Genomic DNA, 14,837 nt, shown 5'->3' with positions numbered 1-14,837 from the left:
CGGAGCTCCAGGGCCACGAGCCCCCACATTTCCAGTGGCCCCTCGGCCTCCCTGAGCCTCTGGGTCTGCTCTCTTATCGCAGAAAGGCATTTCATTCTTCCAGATCAGGCAGCCAGGACCCAAGGAGCTGTTTTCCTCCATTGTGCAAGCATGACAAATCATTAATTTTTGATTGATTTGCTTAGAATTATGGGCGCCCCAGCATTCTTTCCGCCGCTGAACAGCTGTATAACAAATGAATATATCAGTGTGCACAAAAGATCGGCGATCTAAGAGAAGCAATTACATTGGCCACCCTCCCCCACTCTCACCCCTTCCTGGGCAATGAAGGGAGGAAATTTTTACCAGAAATTCCTCAAGTGGCTTTAAAAAAAAAAAATGCCTTTTTATAATTGAATTAAATCTTTATCTCTTCATCTTTTGCAGCAGATTTCCAAACACACACCAGTTCCCCACGTGCTTGCTTGGGTTCCATCCATTCAGGAAGAATCTTTAATAATGAAATTTCAACTCATGAATTAAAACCAAAATGGAAAAAAGAAAAAAAAAAAAAAAGGAGCAAATTCTACCCCTCCTTTTTGCTTTTTTTTTTTTTTTGGTCGCTGCTATTCCTTTAAGATTTTGGAACCGTACCAGTGCACTAAATGTGACCTCCATAACTTTTAAATTAAGAATTTATGCTGGCTTGAAATTTATGAAATATTTCAGCATGAAAGAAAGCCTTTTTCCCTCAGGAAAATTGAGCAATAAATCACAGCGCTGTGGATTTACTGCCCTGGAGCCAGCGAGAGATAGGATTTTTTTTTTTTTTTTTTGCTTCATTCTGAAAAAAAAAAATGTAATCATATAAGACAGCTTAGCTGCTATCCTCCCACTCTCTAGAATTTTTAATTTCAGCTGTTTCTGCTTGGATTTATTTCCAATATTCCTGCTCGGCTTTTCAATTTCCTCAGTTATTAAATTTTAATTCAGTGCATTAGCATTTAAATTAAAAAAGGGTTTATTTTATCGAAATCGTTGGCCAGCCCCCATCCCGTAGCACACGAATTGCCTGTTTCTGCCATTTGCACAAAATGTGAAATGCAGCTAATGTCTTACAACTTACATTTGCACAAATTTAGAAATAAAATTTCTGGGTTAGGAATAATATTTTCTTTCCAAGAAAATCCTTAATAAGAGAATGGAAAAGAACAACTCAACGTTCATTTGGGAGGGAAGAGGAGGGTTGAATGAAACCAAAAATAGCCTTGCCCAGGCCCTGAGAAGAAGCTGGTGTGGTAAGGAATGGGTGGGGCTGGGTGCCCTTGTGGGGAGCTGGGTGGGGGTCCTGGGTTTGGGTACCTTTACCCCCACCTGCGTAAGAGGAGGAAGGTCTCTCATGAGCCTACTCCCCCCACCATATTTCATTTACCCTTAAGCAGTCTGGTTAGGTTTGGGTCAACTCCACGTAGAGCGTCAGAGATGAAAGGAGGTGCGATGATCTGATTGAACTCTTGTGCCTCCTGTCCTTGTTTTTACCTGTGAGAACCTCAGGTCCAGGGAGAGGAAAGAGCATGCCCAAGGTTGAAGGGGAGACCCAGACAGAGCCAGGCAGAAGCTGCATCTTTAGATGCATGTGGTCCAGTGGTGCCATCAGCAGTAGAGTTTCCATTTCTACACACACTTGGCCTCTGCTTAGTACTTTGCCAACATCACTGTATTCACTGTCACTGACCAGCCCTTTGGAGAAAGCCTCAGGGCCGCGGGGTCTGGTAGATGCTTATGACCTTCTGTCTTACAGCTGAGGATTCAGATCAGGCCCCAGGACAGGCTGGGAAGACATGTGGCTCAGTCCAGGCCTGACTCTGCCTCTTGCCCATCTGCTCTGTACCCTTGTACAAGTCACTCTGTTTTTCTGTGCCTCAGTTTCTTGAGCCCAATAAATGGTACCCTTTATAGCTATATCTAGAGTTGTTAACGATTATTATTATTATTATTATTATAGCTGGGCTCAAACTAAGTAGTTTTACATGTCTAGCTTATTTATCATGTTTAAGTCTCCCTCCAGTCCCAAGAGATAGATCCTAGTGTTGGCAAATTGCCATTTTGCCGATGAAGAAACTGAGTCTTAGAGAGTACAGATGACTTGCCAAGGATTGTACTGCTCAAAAATGGCAGACCCAGGACTTGAATTCAGACCCTGTTACTCTACGCCCAGTGTTCTTGAACTTTGGTTCAAATTGAGAATCAGATCAGATTACACTGGGTAAAAGTGAGTTTGTGGTTTGGGTCAAATTGAATGAAATTGCTGGTAGTAGACCATTTGAGCCCAGGAAAATGGCACTATCAACGGAATTCAAACAGTAAGACTTGCTTTGAGATATTTGTGAGGACACAGACAAAGCCAGCCTGGCTCCTTAGGGATCTCTACAACTGAGAATTGGTGTCCTCAGCACTGTGGCTGGTGGGGGTGGGAGGCCCCTAGAGGCTGTCCCTTGTCGTTAAGGTGGTCTGGTTCAGTTTGGTTCAGTTCAGTTGCTAAGTCTTGTCTGACTCTTTGCAACGAACTGCAGCATGCCAGGCTTCTCTGTCCTTCACCATCCCCCAGAGTTTGTGCAAACTCATGTCCATTGAGTTGGTGATGCCATCCAACCACTTTATCCTCTATTGTCCTCTTCTCTTGCCTTCAGTCTTTCCCAGCGTCCGGGTCTTTTGCAGCGAGTCCTCTCTTCACATCAGGTGGCCAAAGTATTGGAGCTTTGGGTGGGTCTGGACTCAGGCCCAAAGGCTGAGGTTGAGAGTTGCTCTCTTGAGCATCTCTCACTCGTGGTCCATGGTCCATCTCTACCGCCTTCCCATATCTGCCAATAAACAGACATTTCCCACCCTGCAGGGATGCGCTCTTCCCTCCAGTTATCCCATCCCATCTAGGCTTCTACAGAAAGATTTGCTTAGACAGCTCTTTGAACGTTTTTAGCACTTTGTCTTAGTTTGATAAAAATGGGTGGAAAACAAAAATGTATGTGGCTACCAGTGATGAGAAGTTCAAATATCATGAACACAATAAAAGGGAAAATGGGAACACACGTGGAGATGGGCAGGTGTGCCAAAGAGAGAGACTCCTTTTCCCTGCCCAGTTGCATGTTCAGTACACTTGAACTGGTCAACTTTGTGTGAAATTATGTGTGAAGGAAAAGGACAAAAAAGAGATAACATGAAAGATAGGTATGAAATCCTATAAATACACGTGTAGAGTTGAGTCTGAAAGGTGCTTTGGGGGTTTTACTGTGTTTAAGCTCTCTGGGGACAGAACTTCCACCCCTTTTGCCTTTTCTGATTCGAGCATTCGAACAACTCCTTGCATTCATTTTCCTTACAAGTTTGAGGAATGCAAGATGTCGGAAAGAGGCTGTAATTGATCCTGTTCTTTTGCTCCCAGTGATATTATTTGCGAACCATCTTCTGCTTTCTTGGTTCTTCCATGGAAATAATACGCTGGCATCCCGTTAGCTGCTCCCTCCCAAGCCTTGTGTTTCTGCCTCCTTGTTTGTCCTTCACCTGTCTGTTTCCTTCCTGTGGGCAGTAGGGGCTCTGTACATTCACCCCATTTCCCAATTGGCTCTCTTGAGTGTTGGAGGGAGGTAAAATATTCCGGAGCTGAGGAAGGTGGGTGTTGGAGTGACCCACACCTGGGCTTGTAGTTGCGGGATGTTGGATAAAAGTGAAAATAAGAGTTGCTCAGTCGTGTCTGACTCTTTGTGACCCCATGGACTGCTGTACAGTCCATGGAATTCTCCAGGCCAGAATACTGGAGTGGGTAGCCTTTCCCTTCTCTAGGGGGTCTTCCCAACCAAGGGATCGAATCCTGGTCTTCCACATTGTAGGCGGATTCTTTACTAGCTGAGCCACAAGGGATGTTGGATAAATGACTTAAATTCTTTGACCCTCAGTGCCTCACATGTGAAATGGGGAGACTGTGTATGTGTGTTGGGAAACCTGTCCAGAGGATTAAATGAGAGGCGTTCAGTGCCCATACGTTAGTGCTGGGTGGGAAGTTAGCTGGGGGAGTGAGTCTTGGTACCCACAGGGGACGGGGTGGGGAAGCAGGCAAGAGTGGGTGGTGGGGACTGTGGCTAACCAGGTATGTCAGGTCAAGCTGGTTGGTCACGTGGGACTGCGTGTTGCTTTCAGAAGCTGAACATCTGGCTTTGGGGAGGATGAAACCCCTTTATTTTTATATATCGACTATTTAAATCGAAGTCCACCATCTGGTTTTGCCAGTTTGCATCTTCTCAGAGGCACTCCTTAACAGGTAGCTGCTGCTGTTTTTAAGTCCTCAGTCCTTCATTTGCAACCCTGAATTTCAGAAAGCTTGGAAACAAAAAGATGTTTTCTAACTGGTGAGGCGACAGAACTTGACCTAAAGGGAGAAGAGGCTAGGTGCCAGCTTCATGTTACCCATGTGCTGACTGCATATGTTTCACTATAGAAATATCAACGTGCTTGAGCACTGGGGGCTCCCCAGACCCTTCCAGGGTTGTTTCAAAATATAGAACACATGCACCACATTACCTTTCTAAAATTGGAAAGCGTCTGAATTTTGAAACACATGTGTGCTCGAGTTTTGAACCTGCATTATTCCAACTGTGATTACTACTATCATAAATGTTTCCCCAAAGCTGGGCAGTGCATCTCCAACCAGGGGTGTTGGAAAACCCATGGCCTTAGTTTCTCCCGTGTCCGTGGTCTTAGCATTGAGGTCTCCCCAGCATGGGCCTAGGTGTCAGGATCCCTGGGTATTTGTCACTCAGTCCTCATGAGACTTCAGGCAACTCTCTTCTCTTCTGGGGCCTCAGTCTCTCCATCTGAACCAGAATTTTATGATTTCTGAAAATTTCATTTGGTTAGCCTTATCTCCCCACCCCCCCACCCCCCAAATAAAAGCGATTACAAACCAGCATTCTCTTGCCTCCCTCTGCTTGCAGGGTTGGGGGACAGCCTATTTTAACATAATAGGATTTCCCCCCTCCAGTTGGTAGGAATAAATCTGCGGCTACTGTTTTATTGGAAATCCCAGCTGAAAATAAAAATGGTGCAATTCAATCTCAGATTTAGCTGGTTACTTACTTTTCACTGAGTCCCACGAGCTCTGTGGTTGCTGGGTTTATGTTGGCAGTGGGTGCTCAGCTGGATTTAAAGGGCCAAGCAGATTGGTGGTGGAGGGTGGGGCAGGGCGGGGGTTGGGGGATGGCTGTCCTGACCCCCTCTTGCCACTGGGGGGCAGATTTTTCCAGCCTGGAGGAATGGAGCAGCGGGTGGTGGCCCCCTCACCCCTCTGAAAGCTGGTGTCTGAGCGGGCGCTTGGTAGGGTACAGTGGGTAGCCTCCGGGTCTTCCTCTTGGCTGATGTAGCTGTTCTGGATTTCCTTCGCAGGCTGACGGAGCCAGTGCGGCTGGAAGGAAGAGCACGGCTAGCAGGTATGCCCCCCCACGCCAGCCCCCCACCACACTCCCCTTTCCTTCATCCCTGGTCTTAGGACCAACACCCACCTCTGTCCGATCATCACCTACCACCTGAAAGAATGGATGGTCCAGGTTAGCCCCCTTTGCTGAGAAGTAGCCATACTTCCCTGGAGGACATGGAGCTGTGAGTAGCACTTTCCAGCCCTCCTCTGTGGGCATCTGTGACTGGAATCTTAAGGATGACTCTATGCCCAACTGGCCTTGGCTGCTCAAGTTAGGGGAGACTTGGGGGTTGAAGTGCAAGACGGGGCAGGAGGACCTGGGATTGAATCCCATCTCGACTGCCTCATCGTGAACTCCAAGGACGCCCAGCCTAGTTTGGAATTCACTAGCCCAACTTCAGTCCTATGCTCCTCTCCTGAGCCCGTCCCTCCAAATCAGGAGGGTGGAATACTCTGCTTAGCCAGACCTCACCCTTGGAGCTGGCAGGGGATGGCGGAAGCGTGGTCCCCACAGGAGAGCGGGAATGTCATGACCGAAGATGGGGGAAAGCAATGCTGGACAGGCCCATGGAGTAGACGTCTCCCACCAGGGGCACAGGCGGGCAGTCACTTGGTGTAAATGTTAGTGCTATTCCTGCCGTTCCATTAGATAGAGCAGCTGGTGTGGCCAGATCACCTTTATTTAGGGCATTGACGGCAAGAAGGCAAGGGGACAGCCTAGAGAGAGGGCTTCCCAGGCCACATCCACAACGTGTAGGACAGGCTCTAGGATTGCCTCCTGGAGCTGGGTGTGCCAAGCACAGGAGTATGTCCTTCAGCTCATGGAACACTGGTTCTTTAAATGTTAACAGATTTTTATGGGGGGTAAAAAGGGTTCTTTGGCCAAATAATTTGAAGACTGGCAAGTTAAAGTCCACCAATTTCTTTGCTGTGGAACTTTCCAAAGCATTTCATGTGCTTGGGTGCTTGCTTGAGAGCATCCGAGAGAGAGAGGAGAGTGACATGTTGCTCAAACTTACTTAAGTGTGGCATGCTTTTATTGACGTTTATCCCATGGAGCCTGTGTTCCTTGTAATGTGCTTTGGGAAACCATGGGAGCAGGAGGGTAAGGTGATCAGCTCTGTGTTGTAGGGAGATCACCCTGGCCCCCAGTTGCAGGGTGGATTGGAGATGGCCCGAAAGGGGGCATTGACACCAGGCTGGAAATCAGTGTAACCCACCCAAGCCAGCATGGCCCAGCTTCCGCCCACCTCCCTGGTCTTCGCGTACGTCTCCTCCTTGCTCAGTCTGTTTTAGCTACCCTGACCCTCTAACTCTGTAAACAGGGGTCGCCCATCTTTACCAATAAAGGATCAGATAGTCCTTCACACTCCACAGGCCATGGGTCTCTCTGGCACATCTGGTGGCATAATCCGGAAACAGCCACAGATGATACGTAAATACACGAATGGCCGTAGTTCGCCAGTTCCCGGCCTGAGTCTTTGCAACCACTGTTCCTTTGCCTGGGATGTCCTCTTCCCCAGTCTTTCCATGATCAGCTCCCTGTCATCCTTTAGGTCTCAGTTCATCCTCCCCTCCGAGACGCCTTCTCTGAGCCCCGCCGACTCCACTTGTGGCCTGTTTACACTTTTCACTTACTCCACGTATTTGTGTACTTTTCTCTGCTTCTCAAGTGCCAGCTCCAGAGACCACTTCAGTGCTGTCTTGTTCAGTGCTGTGGGCTGATCCCCAGCCAGCACTCGAGAGTGTTTATGGGGTGGGTACCCTGACTGAGGTGGGAGAAGATGGGATAGTCTAGGGGCAGGGAGTGTGGGCTAGATGGGAGGGCTGAACAGTCGAGCTTGGGCTTGGGAATCCGGACAGTGACTCATGTAGCCAGTGGCTGCCCAGCGCCCTTGTATTTCTCTCCTGGGCCCCTGATATTAGAATCTTGCGTAAGAACAGTGTATGAGGCTGTGGCTTGTGGGGTCGTGGGAGTCCCTAGACTGCCAGTGCCTGGAAATGCTTCCTAGATCTGAATGTCAGGACTGAAAGGGGCCTTGGCTTTGTCTAGTCACTCCCTTCATTGAACACATGGGGAGAGAAGGCCCTGCTCAGGGTCATGTGCTGAGTGAGGAAAGCAGTATCAGGCCTTGACCCTCCCTAAGCTGGTGCTCTGTCTACTTACTGACGCTGTACTCGAGTGAGGGTCTAGCCAGCCGCCCTCACCGCCCTCTCTTGTTCATTGAGCACCTGCTAGGTTAGACCCAGTGCTCTGTGCTATGGACTCAGGTGGATTAGATGTTCATTTACTCATCCAACAGACATTTGAGCACCTGTTCCGTGGCAGGCACCATTCAAAGTGCTGGGTTTGCAGCAGTGGGAAGAAATTTCCCTTCATTCCTCGTCACTTGTATGTAGGTGTGGCCCTTGCCCTCACTCTCTAATGCATGAATCTCTCCCAGGCCACCGTCTCTGCCTGGTGATTGGAGAACAGCAGATGGGTTTCCCCACAGTGCTAATAGGTGCCTGAAGCTCTATATTGTGTCTTATCAGCCCAAGGCTGTAGTGACGGGGAGAAGAGTGCTGAGATCAGCTAGAGATGCCTGGCCTGGTCAGGGGAGGTGGAAGGTGGGAGGTGGCCTCTGTGCCATCTCTTTGCTCTCCCTGATTAACCTATATTTGCATATACTTAGTAATGGAGCCCCATGCTATTGCCACAGTGCCAGAGTATACACCAAGAAGGGTCAGCCCAGACCTTACTGTATAACTTGTGATGTAGAAAAAAAAAATTTCTAATAATAACTATCATTTAGTCAGGCTCTGAGCTAAGTGATTTACATTTACTAAATGATAGAATCTTTATGGGGCTTCCCTGGTAGCTCAGCTAGTAAAGAATCTGCATGCAATGCAGGAGACCCTGTTGTTCGATTCCTAGTTCGGGAAGATCTCCTGGAGAAAGGATAGTCTATACCCAGTCCAGTATTCTTGCCCAGAGAATCCCAGGGACAGAGGAGCCTGGTGGGCTATCGTCCGTGGGGTTGCAAAGAGTCAGACATGACTGAGCAACTAAATGCAGCACAGCCCATAATCTTTATCGCAGCTCTGTGAAGGATGATCTTCTTATTCCCACTTTCCTACTGAAGCTGCTGAGGCCCAGAGAGGTATCCAGTTGGAAGTGAGCAGCACAGCCAGGGTGCCTACCCCGGTCTGAGTCTTCTGATGCAGCTGCCTCTCCACCTGCCCTCCTGCTGCTGTCGGAAGTGATCAGTTTACAGAGCTGAGAGGAGCCTGGGAGGGGACCAGGGCTGGGCCGTCGACTGGGGTCTTGTCCAGAAGGCGGGGCCTCTGAAGGAGCTCACGAGGGAGTTTATATTGATAAAGCTAACAGAGCATCTTTGAAAGACCAGAGCAGCTTTATTGTCGAGTGACCCAGTAATCGGTGTGAGAAGTGAGTTCTGCTCTAAATGTCCAGAAAACATTAATAGAGAGCATTAATATAGCCCTTAGCTGATGCCACTGGTGAATTTGACCCTTGGACAGAGGAGCCTGGTGGGCTACAGTCCATGGGGTTGCAGAGATTGTCGGGCATGACAATCCGGGCATGAGCCCGGATATTGGGTTAGATTGGCCAGGTGGGCTTAAGAGTCTTGGGTGCTTGGTGGAGCGTTAGACTCATGCAGTCCCTGCTTCAGATGGAGAGACTAAAGCCCGAGGCTCCCGAAGTCAGGAGTGAGGCTGAGTGGTCCTGGTTGGGACTGACCTGGAAGGACCTGTGACTCTCTGACCTCCGCTCCAAGCTTTGCCACGCATGCTGTGTCATCACACCAGGGTCTGCTTTCATTCCAGCGCCTTCCTTTCGGCCCAGAACACCTCATGCTGTTCCTTCTCCAGAGGTCCTCTGGCTAAACCCCAAAAGCAACAGCATGGGCTGCTAAGGAATTAGTGTTAAATTGAGGGGGATGAGGAGAGGTGGTGTTTCTGATCCTAGGAGACGACCGCCGGTGGTTTGGTTTACTTCCCTGTAACCCAACCTGGGTTGGTTTTACAAGACCAGTGATCTCAGCACTTGAGGTTAATGCTAACCTGGTGTGCAGGTTACAGATCACATACCACAATGCAGCCAAACCTCACTTATTCTAAGAGGCGTGGAGGGCTGTGGGGCCTTAACTGTAGAAAATTCTAACATTCTAAATGCAGTTTTCATAATCAAGTAAATGTAGCTTCAGCCTTGTTGTAATGAAGAATTAGGCGCCCCCCCCCCCCCCGCCTTTTTTTTGGTCAGTTGAAGGTTTTCAGAGTTGGAAGGACTTTGTCGATAATCTGGTCCAGCCCTTTCATCTGGAGATAAGGCAGACCAGGGATAGAGGCGGTGAGGGACTGGTTTGTTCGCCATGTGTACCAGTTGCCTAACAAGTGATCTGGGGCCATATGGACAGGGAGACTGGGGTGGAGGAGAAGGTGATAAGACCAAGGCTCATTCATTCATTCCACAAACACTTACTGAGTGCCTGCTAAGTGCTAGGGTCTGACCTTGGTGTTGTAAATACAGTGGCAAATAAAACAGAAATCCCTGGTCTTGTGGAGCTCATGTTCCTATGGGAATGGAGGAGACAGAAATACTGAAAGTACCTCGCCTGTCATGTGGTAAGAAGTGCTTTGGCGGAAGGGCAGAGAGGGAGACTGGGAAAGTCAGAAGCAGTATTGCATCAATAAGAAGGTGACATTTGAACAGAGATTTGAGGGAAATGAGGGACTGATTCAGGCAGTCATTTGGGGAAGTGCATTCTAGGCAGAGAGGACAGTAGGTGCAAAGGCCCTGGGGCAGGAGTGTGTTCAATGTGTTGGAGCAACCGCAGGGAGACTGATACGGCTGCCTAGGGCCTTGGAAACTTTTGTCAGGACTTTGGCCTTTACCCTGTGTGAACCGGGGAACCACTGGGGGTGTTGAGCAGAGGAGTGACATGATTTGGTTTTAAAAGGATCATTCTGTCTGCCAGAAGAATGCACTGCAGGGGGCAAGATGTGAAAGAGGTACTGCCAGGAGTTGGGGACAGGCAGGACCTTAGACAGTAGGCTTGGAAGGGAGTTTCTGAAAGGCCATGTTTTTCAGGCCTGAGGAATTTGTTTCAGCAAAGCATTTTGTGAGTCCTGCATTCAAAATGCACGGCCTTCTGCTTGGTCCTGAGAGAGCCCCAGAGTGGAACAGGATGGTCCCTGTGGCTCCCACTTTGCATGCCCGGCCTGTGGGGCGTCTCACTCACCCTCTCTCTGAGCCCACACTGCCTGGGTGCAGATCCTGGCACCACCTGCTGTCTGGTTGTATGACCTTAGGCTAGTTACCTGACCTCAGTTCCCTCATCTGTAAAATGGGGGTTATAGTCATACTGCCCTCATAGTGGTGTCAATGAGGATGAAGGGCACTAATGATGATATGCAGGGACTTCCCTGGTGGTCCAGTGGCTAAGACTCCATGCTCCTGATGCAGGGGGCCTGAGTCTGATCCCTGGTCACGGAAACAGATTCCACATGCCACAACTAAAAGATGCTGCATGCCACAACTTAAAAAAAAAGATCCTGTATGCTGGCACAGGCAGATAATTTTTTTTTTTTAAGTGGTATTACACCCTTAGCCCAAAGCCTGGTCTATAGTAGATGTTCAGTAAATACTTGTTTTTTTTTTGTCACAGTCACTGCAGTACTGGATTCCATTCCCAGGAGGAGGGAACAGTGGGTGGCAGGTGACTTCTCATAGAGCCTGGACGTAAGAGGGAGCCTGCAGGTGGGGATGACTGTGGGGGTGGCACTTGTGTTTGAGGGCCCACCACGATCCACTTCCTGTGTCCTGCAGTTTGCGCATCTCAAGTGACCCTCTCAGGGTCCCGCCGAGGCAGCAGTTGGCACCCCTCCTTCTCACAGGGCCTGAGAAATAGACTTGTTCATGGTCAACCAAATAATCAGATGGCTTTGGGCCTCACTGAGTCTTGTGCTTTAAGCCAAGGTTTCCCCTCCGGTGGACAGTTAAATCTCATAACCGCATGTGTATGGCTGTGGGATTGTTTTTAAATAATAGCTTCTTGTTTAGCATTTTGGCTTTCAGCAGGAAAATTAAAGTAGCCCTAAACAAGTTAACCTTATTTGCACAAAATTCCATAGTACCAGTAGGCCTGATGCTGGTCAGTGACCAGAATGGTATTGGCAGAATGAATTATGTGAGAACCAGCTCTGGGTATGTTTTAATCAGGCGCCATCTTCATCTTGGGGGCTTCCTAGGTGGCTCAGATGGTAAAGCGTCTGCCTGCAATGAGGGAGACCCAGGTTCAATCCCAGGGTTGGGAAGATCCCCTGGAGAAGGAAATGGGCAACCCACTCCAGAACCCTTGCCTGGAAAATCCCATGGACAGAGGAGCCTGGTTGGCTACAGTCCATGGGGTCACAAAGAGTCAGACATGACTGAGTGACTTCACTTTCACTTTTCACTTTCATCTTCATCTTGACTGTAGGTTTGTGTTCCTGTTATTGGAGCTCATTTGATTTCCAGAAATGTGTATTCTCACACTACCAAACTTGGGTCCAGAGTTTGGCTATAAAAATCATAAATTGCAGGCTGCCTCTTAAGGGTTCGTCTACTTACTCCAAAGGGGCCCCTTACTTCTCTGGTGGGCAGAGTTCACTCTGCTTAATCAGTTACTGTTAACTGCACAAAGAAGGCAGATGCTGGAAAATTCAGACATCCTTGGGATTGTCCTCTGGAGACGGCCACAGAAATGCAAACTGCAAATCCTATGTATCAAAAATGGTGAATCATTTTTCCAAATGGCCCTGTGGTCCTCAAGCATGGGGTGGTCCAGCTATGGGAAGTGATTGGGGTCTCTAGGGAATCCGGACTCTGTCTAACCACCCAGCTTGAGTTTCCTACCTGTGCTCCTTGAGCAAATTTAGGAAAGCTCTCATGAAGCTGCAGTTAACCAGTACAGAGCATCCAGAAGTCTTGTCCTGTCCTGAAGAAACTCGGTCTTGAGAATGGAACCAGGATGATATGATCTGGTTGCTTCTCGAAAACTCCCCCTTTTAAAAAATTTATTTGATGGTGCCAGGTCTTAGTTGTGGCATGTGGGGTCTAGTTCCCTGACCAGGGACCGAACCCAGGCCCCCTGCATTGGAAGTATGGAATCTTAACCCCTGGATCACCAGGGAAGTCCCTTGAACCCTTTAATGACAAAAGCCCTCAATCTGAGAAAGCAACCCTGGAAATGTCCATAGCCTCACTGTTTATATCGTTCTGCCCACCCTCGGCTTCCGCCGCCTCCAGGTTTCACGCAAACCACGATGGTAAAGGGCGTGGGTACATCACACCCACCACCTTGATCACATCACCTTCCCATCCTGCAGTGAACCTGTCCACGTGTGTGCCCACCTCTCCCTCCTATTCATTGCTGATGTATGCGGGGGCCCCTGCCCTCCGTTCCCTTGGTTTTCACAGGGGCAAAGCATTCCTCTCTTGCCTTCATTTGTGAGTTCTCCACCTGTGACCTAAGAGCTCCTCTTTTCCACAGTTGGACCACACTTTTCTTGTTTTGCCCGACAAGTGCTTAGTAGAGACAGGAGAAGAGAATAACAGTTACTGAGTCCCTCTATGTGTGTGGTGCTGTGCTGGGCACCTTAGGAACAACTCTGTGCTTTAATCTTCTAAATAACCCTTCAAGGTTCGTGCTTACACGTCAGGAAAGAGAGGTGTGTGCATGTTAGGAAGCTTGGCAACAGTCCGCACACCTCGTTTATCATCTTCAAACCCCTTGGGGAGACTGGACTGTGTATTGAACAGTCTTGTTTGTGTATCTGGGGGCAGCACACCTTTGGGCAGTGAGGGGCCAGGCTTGGGTGTTCATAGTAGGCCATGTAGATGAAGCTGGCTGTGCATTCCAGATCCCAGACAAGGTCATCAGCTGATCTGGTGGATGGAGAACAGAGGGGTGGAAGCCAGATGTAGTACCAGGATGGAGCAAGCACAGTGGAGGGACGGCAGAGCTTTCTAAGCAGCTGGGCGGCTCCTGGCATCAGTTGTCACGGTGGGCAGGAGAGAAGGGGTGCAGTCCTATCAGGAAGCCCCTTTACATTTCATGCCAAGGTGAATGGTCAGGACTGTTGGGCATCAGTGATCGAGGCTAAGTCACAACCTCGGTAGGAAATAACGTTGATGGCAGAAGGGGTGTATTCTCTGTTTATACAGCCAGCGTGAGAGCCTAGGTGTAGCCTCGCTCTTCATGGTCGAGTCACCTGCTCCCCGGGGTCTGTGTAGGACACCACGGGTGCCCTGGAAGGTACCGGACAGTCGGCACAGGCTCCTGTGTGGCCTCCTCTTTCCCACCTGCCTGTCAAGGGCATTCTAAGGGAGTGAGAATTCCTGAGTCTGCAGAGTCCCAAAAGTTGTGTGGGGAGAGTCACAGCACAGTGGGTCTTTAGAGAGCTGTGCTCATGGCTAGCTGATACGTGTCATATCATGGACAGACCCATTGGAAAACACAGCCAGTGCCTCTGTGTAAGATACTGTTAACAACAGCTCTTGTTAATGACCTGTACCAACCTTCCATGTGCCATGACTCCCTTGAAAGAAGCTTCCAGCTTTCCCTGGAGGGCCCCACCTGCTAAATGTCAGAGTTTGTGACTTGACAGCCGTTGCTCAAGACTCCTGCTCTTCTCTATTTTAGGTTTAAATTAACCAGGGAATTAACTCTTAATATTTAAGTCTTCATGCTGTCTTTCCGAGCTGCGGTATTACCCAGCGTTGTAGCTGACTGACAACCATACATTGAAGAAAATTAAGTGCCTAAAAATTAATTCAGGCTAATGATATATTTATGCATTGTAGGATATTTTGAATTTCTAGACTGTTAAGAGTTGTTTAATAGGTTAATAGTTTTTAATCTATTAATCTAATCTTTCCTACTTGACTATTTATTAAAATATTTCAGTGATACATGACAGAAGTGGATAATTCTGAGGGTTATTAAGGCATGGGTGATGGCGTGAAGATTTGGATCACGGGTGGAATAGTAAATACAGCTGCCTCGATACTGGGGTTTGCAGCAACTGGGGTTTTGCTGTAAGTTCTTTCTCTTTTGGCCCTTCCAGGTTAGTAGTGAAGCTGTGACCTTTATCCTCATGATTTCTGTTCTTGTAGCTGAAAACAGGAAACTTTTTACATCCAAAGGACAAATGTGAACATAGTTGCCCTTCTGGGGCATATCAAGGAGAGCTAAAGGTCAGCGCTGAACATAGCCCAAGCACCTTTCTCTGTGGCAGAGATGGAGCCCTCCATTTCTTTGTTTTCTTGCATTTCCGTGTTTTCTGTTTTTAGCATTGAGCATGTGCCTGTTCAGCCAAGATACTAAGGATACGGTAGGAGACAAGGAAA

At 48.5% G+C, this 14,837-nt stretch overlaps 1 protein-coding gene across 11 annotated transcripts in view; it reads left to right on the top strand.

Annotated features, from left to right (window-relative positions):
- The window catches only part of ZNF618 (zinc finger protein 618), a 199,239-nt gene that overhangs the window by 104,952 nt on the left and 79,450 nt on the right, over positions 1–14,837 (top strand). For all 11 annotated transcript variants that reach the window (XM_061163364.1, XM_061163362.1, XM_061163361.1 and 8 more), the window contains exon 2: positions 5,413–5,456. In XM_061163364.1, coding sequence (XP_061019347.1) covers positions 5,413–5,456 — 44 coding nt within the window. The remainder of the gene's footprint in view (positions 1–5,412; positions 5,457–14,837) is intronic.

This window comes from Dama dama, chromosome 16 (genome assembly GCF_033118175.1).
Source record: "Dama dama isolate Ldn47 chromosome 16, ASM3311817v1, whole genome shotgun sequence".
NCBI lineage: Eukaryota > Metazoa > Chordata > Mammalia > Artiodactyla > Cervidae > Dama > Dama dama.
This window is presented reverse-complemented; position numbering and strand designations above follow the sequence as displayed.